Source organism: Neolamprologus multifasciatus, chromosome 7 (assembly GCF_963576455.1).
Source record: "Neolamprologus multifasciatus chromosome 7, fNeoMul1.2, whole genome shotgun sequence".
Lineage (NCBI taxonomy): Eukaryota > Metazoa > Chordata > Actinopteri > Cichliformes > Cichlidae > Neolamprologus > Neolamprologus multifasciatus.
This window is the reverse complement of record NC_140445.1, coordinates 27,159,763-27,174,459: the sequence shown is the minus strand read 5'-3', so window position 1 is coordinate 27,174,459 and position 14,697 is coordinate 27,159,763. Positions and strand designations below refer to the sequence as shown.

The 14,697-nt window shown below is 43.2% G+C and overlaps 1 protein-coding gene across 9 annotated transcripts in view; it reads left to right on the top strand.

Annotated features, from left to right (window-relative positions):
• rimbp2a (RIMS binding protein 2a) overlaps nt 1-14,697 on the top strand; it is a 68,706-nt gene that overhangs the window by 42,241 nt on the left and 11,768 nt on the right. For 3 of the 9 annotated variants that reach the window (XM_085169056.1, XM_085169063.1, XM_085169062.1), the window contains 13 exons: nt 433-456; nt 835-1,033; nt 1,980-2,137; nt 2,341-2,420; nt 2,528-2,637; nt 5,912-6,730; nt 6,951-6,974; nt 8,092-8,243; nt 9,002-9,775; nt 10,026-10,181; nt 10,483-10,629; nt 11,614-11,716; nt 12,114-12,242. In XM_085169056.1, coding sequence (XP_085025182.1) covers nt 433-456; nt 835-1,033; nt 1,980-2,137; nt 2,341-2,420; nt 2,528-2,637; nt 5,912-6,730; nt 6,951-6,974; nt 8,092-8,243; nt 9,002-9,775; nt 10,026-10,181; nt 10,483-10,629; nt 11,614-11,716; nt 12,114-12,242 — 2,875 coding nt within the window. The remainder of the gene's footprint in view (nt 1-432; nt 457-834; nt 1,034-1,979; nt 2,138-2,340; nt 2,421-2,527; nt 2,638-5,911; nt 6,731-6,950; nt 6,975-8,091; nt 8,244-9,001; nt 9,776-10,025; nt 10,182-10,482; nt 10,630-11,613; nt 11,717-12,113; nt 12,243-14,697) is intronic. The other 6 variants (XM_085169060.1, XM_085169057.1, XM_085169058.1 and 3 more) reach the window with 6 other exon arrangements.

Below are 14,697 nucleotides of genomic sequence, written 5' to 3'. Positions count from 1 at the left end.
TTATCCATCTGGAGCGCTCTAATACGATTTTACTGAGCAAGCAGACTGAGTTTGGCTCAGAAAAAAACAGTTTGGTCAGAGAAATTGAAACTCTGTCAAGGAGATCTCTTCCTAGAAATCACTGAATCAGTTGGTCTCTTTCACAGGCGCGTTTCTCTATAGTTATGGGCAAATATGGCCACAGGAGGGAAAGCATAGTAGTGCTGTCTGTAGGTGTGAAATCCCCATATGTTTTCCACTCTGTGTTTTTGTGCTTAGGAGTCCATTTCAGTTTGACAAACATATTTGTCTTATTTTTTTGTCGACTCATAAATACATTTTTGTTCTCATTGGTTCCCCTTCCGTTTGCTTTTATTAATGATTGGTTCTTTTTGCATTTTTTTTCCCCTTTCTTTACTTACGACTTCTGATTTCCACATTTTGTCTGAACAGAACAATAAGGACAGAATGTTTCAGGTATTTATTTTCATCCCTGATTAGTTAGTTACATCACCCTTTCTTTCCTCTTCGAATTTTCCTTTAATTGCATACCTGTGAAACCAAAATTATATTCTCTATCACCAAAAGTGATTATATGTATATTCACACTTTCCCCTCTAGGCCTTCCTCTGATAGCATGTCTATGATATAACTTCATGCAGTGTTCAGGCTTGGTTATCACGACTTAACCATATCAGTAAATGACTCTACACTTCCACGTGTTTAGATTAGATTGCTAGACATTCAAAATTATATACTGCCAAAGCCCTGAAGAATAATCACCTTTCACCTCCCATTCTTTTGTTTTCTCTCTGTCTTCACAATCCTTTCTGCTCTTTTTCTTAACTGCCAAAGGTCAAGGTTCGTGACCTGGAGCAGGAATGCCGGTCACACAGTGAACACTTTCACCAGCTGTCCAAAGAGCTGCTGAATTTCCACCTGCAGTCGGAACCTGTGAATATCCCTAAAAGTAATACCACCTCTGCATCCCAGATCCCGCCCTCACCACAGAAGAAACTCTCGCAGGTCAGATTCGAAGCCCAACCAGAGACAGGTGAGTCTCACCTCACAGGCAGCTTTGTATGAAACACATTGAGCTATAAAGGCAATTATGAGGCTGGGGGACGGGGATATATCAAAACAAATCAAGTGTTAGAAAGTCAGTCCCTGATTTTTATTTATTTATTTTTCTCTGATTACTACTTTCCTCAGTTTTAGCTGAGCGGTGTTTACTTGAGTGTGGTTCTGTGAGTATTAATGTAACTGTGTAATATAAAGTGGTGATATAAAACTGTAGACTAGCAGGGTTAAATATTAGTGGGGTCTAACTATTCTAAAAACATATGTGCTCTCCGGATAAAAGCATCTGCAAAATTATTAGTGCTTAAAAGGGTTATGATCAGATAAAATGATAATTAGCGATCTAATCCCCAGACAGCTCACATTACAGCTGGACCCACTCACTGCAAACCAGAGGTGGATACCATTAATGGAGACGGTGCTTATTCATGATCAATATCTGCCCTTGATCACAAGCCTGATGTACGACACGAATGTAATTTAACACATTAGTATTCTAACAACACATAGTGCAACCTGCAGATACAGCAAATAGAGCCGTATCAGTGATGTAGATTTATACAGTCTGGCACAAACCAAAGGTCTTTGAAGTGCTGAAAATCCTGTTTTATCTGTCTCTTCACTTCGGGCAGAATTCACTGATGTTTTTGTGCTAATGCATAATATTACATACAAACCACAAGAACGCAGTGATGCACTTGATCTGTGTTGTTTACGTATTGTTAATTTCTTCAGGGAATTCCGTTTCGTATTTTCTGTTTTGCCAATAGGATGGGCTGATAGGGGTGGAGTAGCCTTCCAAATGAAGGGTGTTAGCTGTACCCGCAGGAGATCAATGGTTTTGCTCCAAAGAGCGCGAAATGGTTGTGGAAGGAAAAGGCAGTTACTCTTTATTTGCTATGGAAATCAATGTCTCCCAGGTGATGACAGTGCGGCAGACACGCCGCTGCTGATATCCCAGTTCTTGCCCTACTCACCGCAGACTGGAGACGGAGAACCACCAGAACTGCTGTCTGTCAAATCCAGCACCGTGACAACAGACCACCCCATCCACCCCCGACAGTTTCCCTCATCAGAGGTGGGTCTGTGTGATGCCACATCCATGAATAATGCATGCGTAACCTATTATGTTAATTGTTTTTAAATAATTAACTTACATATTCATATCTTGAAAAGGAATGGTTCAAGAGTTGCTGCAAACTGCTAATTCTTAAATATGCTGTAGGAAAGTCGCTTATCCCTCTAATAACACTTTAATTTGCTCCTCTCATTTATCTATAGATGGAGGATGAGGCCAGCCCATCACCCAGGTCCAAATCTCGCTACACAGGCCAGGTCCGCCTTTGCACTGCCCGTTATAGGTACATAAGACAAGTTTAAATACAGAAATAATTTCATTTTGGGTTTTAACGCACATTATCTTTAATTTTCCTTCACAAATGAATGAAAAACCTTTCTTTCCTTCAAGTTATAACCCTTACGATGGACCAAATGAGCATCCTGAAGCAGAACTCCCCCTTGTGGCTGGAAAGTATCTGTATGTGTATGGAAACATGGATGACGATGGCTTCTATGAAGGTGAGTCGTACACAACAAACATAGAGCATTTGAAGCGGTCTGTGAGGCGATATGTGCTTCTGGCGAGATAAATCAAATTCTGGCAAAAATCTGAAAATACTGCAACAAATTTTCTATTTGGGAGGATAGGTTTTCTTCTGTTCAGGCCTGCAGTTTTGCCTGAGTGCTTGTCTGGTGTCCCTGATGCTGCCTGCCAGTGAAAACAAGTGTATGCATTAGGGATGCACCGATACCACTTTTTTGGAAACGAGTACTTGCATTTCAGTACTCACCGATACCAAGTACTTAATAAAAACACGATTTAAATTTACAGCTAACAGGGACTGGTTTGGAATTAAGAACATTTATTTAAAATGAAAAGCATGTTGTATGCAACATATTACAGAATAAATAATTGTGAAAAAAATTTTTAAACAGTGCAACTCAAGTATTGTTTTCAGTTTATTGTAAACTCTGCCGCTTTGGACAACACAAGGGGCATTAATAAACATCTTTGCTATTTAGTGCACAATATTTGAATAAACTAACAACATCCACCAACATAGAACTGTGGCAGTCAGTGCAACTGAGGTAGGTATTAACATAAAGTCTAAGATGACTCACTTAATGGAGAGAAAAAGTGAGTGGCAGGGTTTTGTTTTTAAGAAAAGTAGCTTTTCTGCATTATCAGCAGTCAGACTGTTTCTGTTTTCATCTATAATGTGTGACACTGAGCTAAAAAGCATTTCACTTTCCACACTGCTACATGGGACTGAGAGGTATTTACTCGTCTGTTTAGAAGTCTCGCAAGTACAGTCACAGCTGGGATGACATCAGAGGCTAGTGCGTTGTAGCTGCTCACTTTTTTAGTTAGTTCCTCAAAGGGGGCGAGGATGGCAACAGTCGTCTCCATAAGAGCCCATTGGTGAGCGGTGAGATAGTCAGGGAGTTCATGCTCGGACACCCCCAGCACTCGCTTTTGCTCAATGAGGGACTGAAGCACGTAATACGTGCTGTTCCAGCGCGTCTGTACGTCCTGCTGCAGTCTCTTTATTGGCTGGTTGAGCTGTCACTGAATGTCCTCGAGGCGGGAGTAGGCCAAGGCGGAATGTTTAAAATGCCCAACTATTTTCCGTGCCACTGCTATAGCATCAGCTATGCTCCTCTGTGCTAATAAGCATGGGTAAATAAGCGTGGGTAAACTCTTTGTACTCGTTGTTGTGTTGGGATTTTGGTGCTTGATTAAATTACTTGTGTTAAATGCGCTACCTTTTGAGCCTCCTCTGGACAATTTTGCTGAGCACAATTTGCAGTCCGCCTTTGTTTTCGCGTCTTCGTTCACTTTGAAATAGTTCCACACGGCTGGGGCGGGCACTCGGGGCCTGGAGGCGGGCACTCGGGGCCTGGGGTGGGCACTCTGCGCCTGTGATTAACCCCTTACATGCCGCTCAAACATAGACAGGTCTCAGACCGTGGTATCGGTCCCCGGTATCGGGGGACTTTTAACGAGTAATTTAGAAAATGTGGTATCGAGGCCGATACCCGATATCGGTATCGATGCATCCCTAGTATGCATCATTATGTATTGTCTCAAAATGACACAAAAATGCCAAGTAATGTGTGTCAGCTGGCATTTATTTTCCATTGAAGTTGTTTTGTCTTTCACCATCGTATTTATGTCTGTGGCGTTTTTGACTGTAACATGTAATAATATTAATAATAATGGATTGCATTTATATAGCGCTTTTCGGGACCCCTCAAAGCGCTTTACAATTCCACTATTCATTCACTCTCACATTCATCACTTGGTGAAGGCAAGCCACAGCTGCCATGGGGCAGACTGACAGAGGCTGCCATATCGCGCCATCGGCCCTTCTGGCCATCACTGGTAGGTGGTAGGTGAAGTGTCTTGCCCAAGGACACAACGGCTGAGACTGTCTGAGCCGGGGCTCGAACTGGCAACCTTCCGATTACAAGACGAACACCCCACTCTTGAGCCACAATCGCCCTACTGCATTGCACCTACAGCACACTGTGCAGTAAGTGGTATATGCAAAAATGTTGTATGTGTCGAATGACACATTGTATCTGTGATGCATTTTGTGCCCCTGCAGTCTCTTTACATTATGTCGTGTTATGTAATGATACAGCACAATCTAAACATAATGCTGATGCAGTCAGTTTTGTAAACGTGCTGCAAGGACTGCTTGACAGGCTTTGTCACCCTGATATAGAATATGTCCGTCATACATACTAGTTGGCTACTTTCATCGCGTGACTTCCACTTAGTCAGTGCGTGGTGTCATGAAGAAAAGTTTCCCGATACTTTTTCGTAACTGGTGGCTGGACTCACTCTCTGTATAATCTCTTTATAATTATGAAGGCTTCTCCATCAGAGGCAATCCTAATCCCCCTTGCTAGCAATCCTGCAGCCAGCACAGACCGTCATAGAAAGCCCCGTGTTTCATTAGCTGTGTGCAGTCAGATTGCATGGTATTGCAGACGGTCCCTGTATTTACCACACAGGAGGGGCGACTTGGGCTGCATACCAAGCTGTTGTCAGGATTGGGACCTTGGTCTCTTAGTTTGATGACTAATCCAGCAGGGCTCAGCTTAATCATCAGCACACATAAACAACAAACACACTCGCTCAGATACACTTGTAGAGACACACCAAGATGGTCTAAGTCCCCCCAGGGATTGAAGGACGAGATGATAGGGAGCTTTGTTGAAGACAAACTTATTGCCTTGGGGGAAAAACTACACTGCAAATCTAAGCACTTTCTTTTCTTTCTTTTTTTTCTGCATTGACCGCAGCATCTACGTACTCTGGGGTGCTCCTGGAAATGTTCAAACGCTGAGGTCCTTAGAAATGTTGAAAGGAGTGTTTTCTAATTTGTGTGTTGGAGTATGAAAGATGGCATCAGAGAACCCGTGGGGAATCTTACATCTTAGGGAATAGAACATGCTGTATGTTTACATATGTTCCACCTCTCACTCAGTGACTCATTCCCACCTTGCAGGTTAAAAAAAAAAAAAAAGAAGCTCTCACCGATTTATGTGTTTAAGTTATTGCTTTGCTTTTGTCTTTGTGTTGTGAGAGAAGCCTAATTTTAACACTTACAGGTGGCATCAAAACAGAAAGTTGTTTCCTAAAGAGACATTTATTAAATAGTAGCAGGATTTTCTGTTATCTACTTTTATTCTTTTTTAACTAGAAATATCAATTTAAAAAATGAATGACATATTTCTGTTATTTTCTACCTTTGTGTCTGTACTTGTTTATGCATGACAGGGGAGCTGCTGGATGGCCAAAGAGGACTTGTTCCTTCCAACTTTGTGGAGTTTGTCCAGGACAAGGAAAAACCAGGCATTCAGGCTGGAGACGCAGGGGAAGATCTTGGCTCACTTGAGCACACATCCCTAGCCTTGATGGCTGTGGATGGAGGTGCCTCCCAGGATGGCCTTCTGAGCTCAGCAAACGCCTTGGTTCCCTGTAGCAATGGGACAGGTGGGGCCTTGGATCCTGAGGACCTGGCGGAAGACGTTGTGCCTTACCCCAGAAAGATCACCTTGATCAAGCAGCTGGCACGGAGTGTCATCGTGGCCTGGGAGCCTCCACTAGTGCCTTTGGGCTGGGGGAACATCTCTAGCTACAATGTGTTAGTAGATGGGGAGCTTCGTGCCAATATACCATACGGTGGTCGGACCAAGTGTTTGCTGGAGAAGCTGGACCTGGACGGCTGCGTCCACCGTGTGTCAGTGCAGAGCGTCACAGACCGGGGCCTGTCAGATGAGCTGCGCTGCACCTTGCTGGTGGGAGCCAATGTGGTGGTGGCGCCGTGCGGCCTGCGCGTCGATGACATTCAGCGTGACACTGCCGAGCTCTCTTGGTTGCCTAGCAACAGCAACTATGCTCACACTGTGTTCTTAGACGGGGTAGAGCACGCAGCGGTAAAACCGGGAAGGTATAGACTACGGTTCCACAACCTGAAGCCCCTGACAGTTTACAAAGTGACGGTGGTGGCGCAGCCCCACCAGGTGCCGTGGCAACTGCCGCTGGAGCAGAGAGAGAGGAAGGAAGCCGGCGTGGAGTTCTGCACTCAGGCAGCAGGTCAGAAAGGTTTTATTATTATCCACAGAGATACTATATCAATAATGCACAGCTTAATAGCTGACGATTACTTTCACATGCTTCTAAGAGTCTTAGTTTAACTCTCATATGCAAGATCATGTACTGTAATATGAATTCTAATGTTATTGTACTCTGCTCTAGAATAGTATAGCGTCACATTTCTTTACCATGTCGTTGTTGTGTATTGTATTTTGTCTAGGTCCAACACCATTTTGCAGAACAGGTCAGAACGAAGCTTCAGTGCTGGGTTTCCCATATATTCCAGCACTAAACCTAAGGGATGTCATTAGTGCTCTGACACATTTTGCAGGGAGGATGACTGTGCCATGTTGTTCAGCATATGCAGTTTATTATGAAATGTGGGCAAAATGGCATCTTATTCTGGTTCTGAGATTGAAAACCTTTTAAAAACAAGTCTGTCATTCACGTCCTTTGAAAATGCACAATTTGTTGTTTGAAACCAAATTTGTATGCAATTTTGCCCAAGTTTGCTGCACAGTGCACTTCACTAATTAGAGAATACCAGAGCAGCACAAGATATGATCAATAATTACGACGAGTCATTTCCTCAGCCTATAGCCTAGCCTGACATAGCCAGTTCTATATAAAGCGGTGCCCCTCCACTGCTCACTGAAATGACCATTTTCTATCAGTGTGCATTTGCTTCTGCTCGAATGCAGTTTGCATGTTTTATCCAGATTTCAAAGAGATCAGGAAAAAGAAATGCTGAGCTGTAATCAGGCTCTCTGCATGTGGAGTCAGCAGTGTATATCTTGGGGCAACCCTTAAAGTTTTCATCTCTTCCAAAGATTACTGAAAGGTTATAGTAGAATAGCATATAAAAGGAATACAGACCCAAAAATATAGGTCTGTATATAAAAATAAAAATAAAATTTTCATCTTGATTTATCTGACAATCATCTTAGGTTAGGAAATATTAGTGTTGTGCAAAAACTCACCATACACTTAAACGACATTGTCTAAACACAACACGCAGTGTTTTGTGAATGTTTCCCACCAGCAATGTCATGCTATCAAGTAGCCCGCATGAACTGTATCTCTGCAAAATACAAATAAGCTGTCATGTAATTTCATAAATTTAGATATGCAAGTCAAATTATAACCCCAGCCCACCACCCCAACCTCACGTCCTCATTTCCTCCTTTGTGTCTGGGCATTTCTGTGCATGGTGGGGTGTGGGTGTGTGTGTGTATGTGTACGTATTTGTGCATCTGATGAATGCTTCGCATCATTTCCCCTCTCGTTTGTATCCTACATGTACTAAATCAGTAAACCGTAAGAGATTATTTTTCTTACACACTGGATTGGTTACCTCCCAGGGCCTCCGCTGCCACCCCACGATGTTCAGGTGCTCTGTGGGCAGGCTCCAGGGGTCCTGCAGGTCTGCTGGAAGCCCCCCCTCCTCTCTCCCACAGGCACATCCAATGGGGCAAATGTCATTGGTTACGCAGTCTGCACTAAAGGGCAGAGGGTGAGTTAGCATGTCTAGGTCTCGCCTGCCAAGACTAGTTTACTTTTTATATATCATTCTTTATATAGGATATAATGAGTGATCACACAGAGCTCATTTTGATTTAAAGGCATTGCTCATGATGTATTGTGTTCTGTTATGAGAAACTACAGCAGTTTGTGGCTAAATCCTAAGCATATGGGATGTATATTCCTAAGGTCTACATGCTGTACAGGGATACAGTATTTACAACACTGTGAAATGTTTAATCATGCGTAATCCAGTCAAAACATGAGAATATACACCACAGATGGGACATTAACAGCCTCTGCCTTTCAGCGTGGCATTATGTCATCATTACCATCAGTTCATTCAGCAGTGCCACCTACTTGTAATTAACATGCGGTGCAGATCTGGGTCTTGGAAAGGTCTCTCGCTCCCTCTGGTGACTGCTAAAGTAAATCAGCACAGTAAACCTGAAAGGGTAAATCGACGTTCAGCCACACTGGGCAGAAACCTGTGTTTGAGCTGCCCCTGCAGGTGGAAATCTTAAGAGCGTTTTTCCCACCATAATAAATCAAATTAAAGAGGTATTTTCGTTAGTTCAGTGAAATCACTTATTTGACACTATAAAGTGCAGGGGGCTAGTCAAATTTCAGTAGCTGGATTTGTCCATTTTTGTTTTGGATGTATTGACTCTGATACCGATAATGTTTTAGTTGTTGTTAAAATGAAACTGCAGCCACTGTTTATGTTAACTTTTTTTTTTCTGGCTCTAGATAGCTGAGGTGCTGTTCCCTATGGCAGACTATGTTACGGTTGAACTGACAAGGATTCAATGCCTCGAGGCCAGGGAGGTCATCGTTAGGACACTGTCGGTCCAGGGAGAATCCCAGGACTCTCAAGTTGCTGTCATTCCAAACAACCTGCTTGTGCCTCTACCTCCTCTTCCCCTGCCACCACCAGTGCATCCTCACGTGGGCCCCCCTCCACACCCCCATGCTCAACCTCTCCTCCAATCCCCTCACCTTCCTCATCCCACACCCCAACTTCCCGCTCCACCACATGGACAACAACTGCCGCCCCGTCCTCCACATGCTCAACCCCATCCCAGACTCCCCCATCAAGGTGGACCCCCGCAATCCCAGCTTCGTCCTCCCCATCCCCAGCCACAGCCCTTGCATCTTCAGCCTCGTCCACCCCACCAAGGTCCCAGGCCACAGCACCAACTGCCTCTGCTGCCCCACCCCCAACCCCACCTTATACCTCTGAGACCAGTAAGTGCCAGAGACCTGGATGCCAAAGACCATGCGGCCCATCACGGGGGAGCTATTCTACCTGGCCAACCTGGCTGGGACCCTACACGCTCTCCTTCTGTCCAGCTTCCAGTGCCCATGCAAGGCCACACCCTTGAAGCCCCATCACCTGCCAATCCACGGTCTCCCTCACCCCAGAGGATTCTTCCTCAGCCCAGAGGCACGCTTATCCCGGACACTGTGGCCAAAGCTATTGCTCGAGAAGCAGCTCAGAGGGTGGCAGCAGAAAGCGGAAAGGTCTGGTGAAGATGGAAATGCTGGCTCACACAACACTCTAGATGCTTAATGAAAATGATGTTATATATTTTAGCACAAGTCACTGACATTAAACTGTTGCTTTAATTTGAATTTAGAGTAGCTGAAGAAGGGAAGTGTCACAAGTTGCTAAACATAAAAGAATATTCAGCTTTCTGTGATTGTTACTATAATAAAACCTAAAGACACTGTTAACGCTGTTCCATTCCTATTTACACACGCATGTTTTCAGGGTGACAGAAGGCAGGGCAGATATGGAGAACAGGGTCATTCATTTCACCAGCATCACTCTGATGAGGAAGAGGAAGACGAGGAAGGGTTTGCTCGCGGTCGACGGAGAGGACCCTCGGTTGACGAGTTCCTCAGAGGCTCTGAGCTGGGGAGGCCGGTAAGACCCGTGTGATAAGCGACACACTTTGCTTATCACACTTCTGAGCTCAAGCACCTAACGTGTGTTTCAGTGGAAAAACCTCCTCACATGTGTGCATCTGGACGTGTGTGTGTGTGTGTGTGTGTGTGTGCATGTACGTCTGAGGTGGTTGCATGTGTACACACTCCTTAACCCGTGTCTTTATGTGTGTTCACGTGGGCGTGCTGGCCTTATCCATGTGTGTTTGGTGTGTGCATGTATGTATGTTTGTATGCGGACTTAATCGCGTCTGTTCGTTTGTGTGTGTAACTACCAAAAGCCTCACTATAGTCACAATGAAGATTATCACAGCGAAAGCAGCCGGGGCTCTGACCTGTCTGACATCATGGAAGAGGATGAGGAGGAACTGTACTCTGAGATGAAGCTGGAAGAGGGACGTCGACGCAACTCGCACAACACACCCAAGGTGCAGTTCTTTGCACTTATCCAAGCAAATTATTATTAAGTGAACTGCACAGGCACAGATACTTCAGTTGAGACTGCTGCCTTGCTTTTGATATGTGTCATTAGTGTGTGTGCTGAGTTTAATTCAAATTTTATACAGAAAGAAAAAGCCCATGGATAGAAGGGCAGATGCAGTGGGTTTGACTATTTCAGTACCATAGACAGAGATGATGAAAGCTACCGGGTTTGAATCTTTCCGCACTGTGGAGAAAGATGGTGCGGAATATATATATAAGAGAGATAGATGTAGACTGGGTTTTAGATGCTTTCAGGCACCGCTGTTGCTGCTTTCATAAACACGTGACTTTTTTTGCCACTTTTTTAAAGCATGTCATCGCAGAAACTACAGAAGCTTATTTTACTTCAGTGAACAAACATGTCAGTGTAGAAAAATGCAATCTTCAAAGTCTGGACCAAAGACTCCATTTGCTGCTGCCAAAAAGCTCCTTTAATTTATCAGAAACACAGAAAGGGATAGTTTCTTTCTGTGTTTGGGTGCTTTGCAGTGAAACGGGGATAGACTGGATTTGATTAAAACACAGAGGACAGAACTTGGAGAGAGCTAAAGGGTGAGACTGGGTTGAAAAGATTATCATGACAAAGGGAGACATAAAGCTGAGGAGTGTAGCCTAGCCGGCACCGACAAATATCTTTGCCTTTCTTTTTTAGTAGATGGGTAGACCGATACTAGTTATTTCTTAATTTTGGAATGGAAATATTTCCCATGGGCTTGTGTGTGTGTGTGTGTCTGAATGTGAGTCTACGTGTGCGCGTCTATGTTTCAGTGCTTGCCTGTGAGTACTGCATGATTTTGTTTACATACAGTTTGTACAAGTATGTTCGACATGCACTTTTTCACACGCTGTTTACGGGTATGTTCACTGTTCTGTGAGCAACACATGAATGCTTTGTCTGCGGATGCTTTCTATGTTTGTGTATATTTCAGACAACAACCCCTGTTGGAGGCCGCCATGATCGGGATAGTGGGAGACGAGCGCATCACGGCGGTCCCCAGCCTCAGAGACGACCCCTGATGGTCCCCTCCATTGGTCAGTATGGGCAGATGGCTATATTTTAGGTTCTCTGTCCCTTAGTGCAGTCGCATTTGCTCCTTTTTTTTTTTATTTTAAATACCAAGAAGCTCATGAAGTCTTTGTCTCCAGATCACCTTTGTGTCTGCGAACCATGCTCATCCCTTTCAGTACCTTGACTTTGATCTTCCAGAGATGGAGATGATGATGATGATGATGATTAAACCGCTTTGCACTGTTGCAGCACAGAGCGATAAGTTAATCTACTCTAACAGTGACGACGGCTAGAAATATAACTGAAAATTTGTTATCACCTGTTTTAGGAGGCAACGCAAATCTTCACTTAACATATTGGGAGGAGAAAGTAGAGCTTTGATTTGTAACCTCATCACCTTCTAACTGGTATTTTCTGTAGAGGTAACCTCTGAGAATAACAGTGAGGGAAACCTCTCTCCCATCACCGAGGATGTTTACTATGGCAGAGTAGCTCGACACAGGACCTGGTCATCCCGCAGGCACATGGGCGGCACCAGGTCTCCCCATGGTATGTGCCTGCAGTCCTGTTTTTACCACCACAGCATGGCAACAAAAGTGCCACCAGCACCTGGCAAATTGCAATAAATAGCTGTGGACACTTGCAAATGTTTTGTCTTTAAAAATAATAGTTATTGTTATTATGCTTACAGTTGAACAGCATGACCGCAATGCACTGAAATGGTGGACCCATTGGCAAACCATGCTTTGGGTCCAGGATCAACATTTCCTGTTTAGGGAATGCCTCACAACACTGCACTGAACTCCAGACGCCTGCTAAAACCCTTCCCTTTGTGATACAACCACACCCACTACACCAGTCATGCATGAAACTCAAAAGATATGACAGTGGTAGGCACTAAAGAATGACCACATTGGCATTGCTTCTTGTTTCTTTAGATGTCTGAGTTTGAGATGTTAGCTTTCTTTTATATTGTAAGCTTGTATTTTCAAGCACTGGCCATATAGTGTTTGCTAGGTGGTGCATTTTCCCAGTGCTATCGTAGCGAATCAAAAAACATACACAGGTCTTCACAACAACACTGCCGCCTCAGCTTGAGACCTCTTCTTGCCTTGAGGGTTGGCACAGTGTGGTTGTTTTAGATTGTTTGTCTCTCAGATGTTTTGGGTTTTGTTTTTTTTTCCTTTTTTTCTTCTCTAAGGCTTTAGCATGCATGTCAGGGTCTTGTTTGTCGCGGATGTTGTCATGCACATAAATCGCGATTTGTCTATGTATTGCACCATGGTTCGTCTTTGATGACCATTAATGGAAAGGGCACACAAATTATTATGAATGCTTACATGATTTTATGTATGAAGAAGTACTAATTGACTGATGTAAAGCATTATGAACTATCAGTGTATCAGTAACGTCATGAAGAAATTTTGCTTAATTAACCACTATCACAACATTTGGACAGATTCACTGCTGTTATGCTTAGTTTCTTACGTCTGCAGCTCATAGAAGGGACTAAACTGTAGTACACATGAACATGATTAACAATTCATAATGACTGCAATAACTGAGTTGTTGCATTATTAATGCATTGTGCTTATAGTTTGTGCATTTTCCTGACAGTTCATGAGGTTTTACATCAAAAAGTTATTCTTTTTCATGCATGACACCATGTACAAATTCAAACATAAAAAAAACATGCTATAAAAATAAATAAAAAAAGTAATTCAAACACACGTAGCATGTGTGTATTTGTGGATGCATGTGTGCGTGCTGCAGAAAATAGTTCACTGGGTCACAGATTTCTTCCTGCATGGTTAGAGGCACAATCATGGCCTGATACGGAAAGTGAAATCTGTCATGCAAATACTGAATGGTCAAATCAATAAGACTTATCAGAATCTTCTCATTGATTTCTTGTGACCGGAAGCACGGCATCACAGACTTGCTTATCACAGAAGTGGCGTTCACTGTATGCAGCAATAAGTTTTGTGAATAATTTTTAATGTGGAAGTGATTTTAAAATCACTGGCTGTTAAAGCTTTATTTCACATGTTTACATCACAGTAATAGAAAAGCCACACTTTATTTTGTGTTATAAAATGCCGTAAAGTTAATGTACAGTCATCTACTGTATTTTCCGCACTATAAGGCACTTAAAATCCTTTTTCTCAAAAATCGACAGTGCGGCTTATGTATGAATTCTGGTTGTGCTTACTGACCTCGATGCGATTTTATGTGGTAAACAGCACTGAAAAATCTGTCAAATGTTTTAGACCGACTTTGGTAAGCTACGAAGCCGCACTGCTTGATGGATTGTTGGAGCATTACGGCTACTGTAGTCAGGAGCCTCGCAGAGTAATCTGGGTCCAAAACTCAGTTCCCTTCAGGTCCCAAAGTCAAACTAAAACTGCGGCATCACTGAGAGTTAAACTTTAATAAAATGATCAGCGTTGCTGCTTTACCAGGTGTAACAATTAAGTTTAACTCCAGGCATCCATGAAAACAGAATGTATTAAATTTAACTGAGTTGGACGTTAGCAGGAAGTTAGCTTGCTAGTTTCCACCTAAAGATGATATAGCATGTTCTGACTGAGAGATTTCTGAAAAAATTAAAATGTACAGCTTTGCTATCACTTCAAACATAAATGAAGACAGAAAACTAAACAGCAGTGAAGTTGGACTAGCTGGTATATAGTGATGTGCTACGTGATCGCTAGCAACACAGCTATGTTAGCATAACATAACCACAGTGAAGCTGGAGGATGAATGCTAACCTTTTTCCGCTCTATAAAAGTTAATGCAAGATTCCAGATGGTTAGGGACAAATGAAATCACATGACAGGATGCTAGAAACGGACCAAACTTCAGTCAGGAGAACAACTAAGAAAATCTATCCACAATACGAGGTTAGTCATGAATATACTGCGACAACATGGGAATAGAGGAGCTGCGAGAGAATTTAACATTGACTAATAAAGAGTAACAGGATCACAATCACTGGTACGGA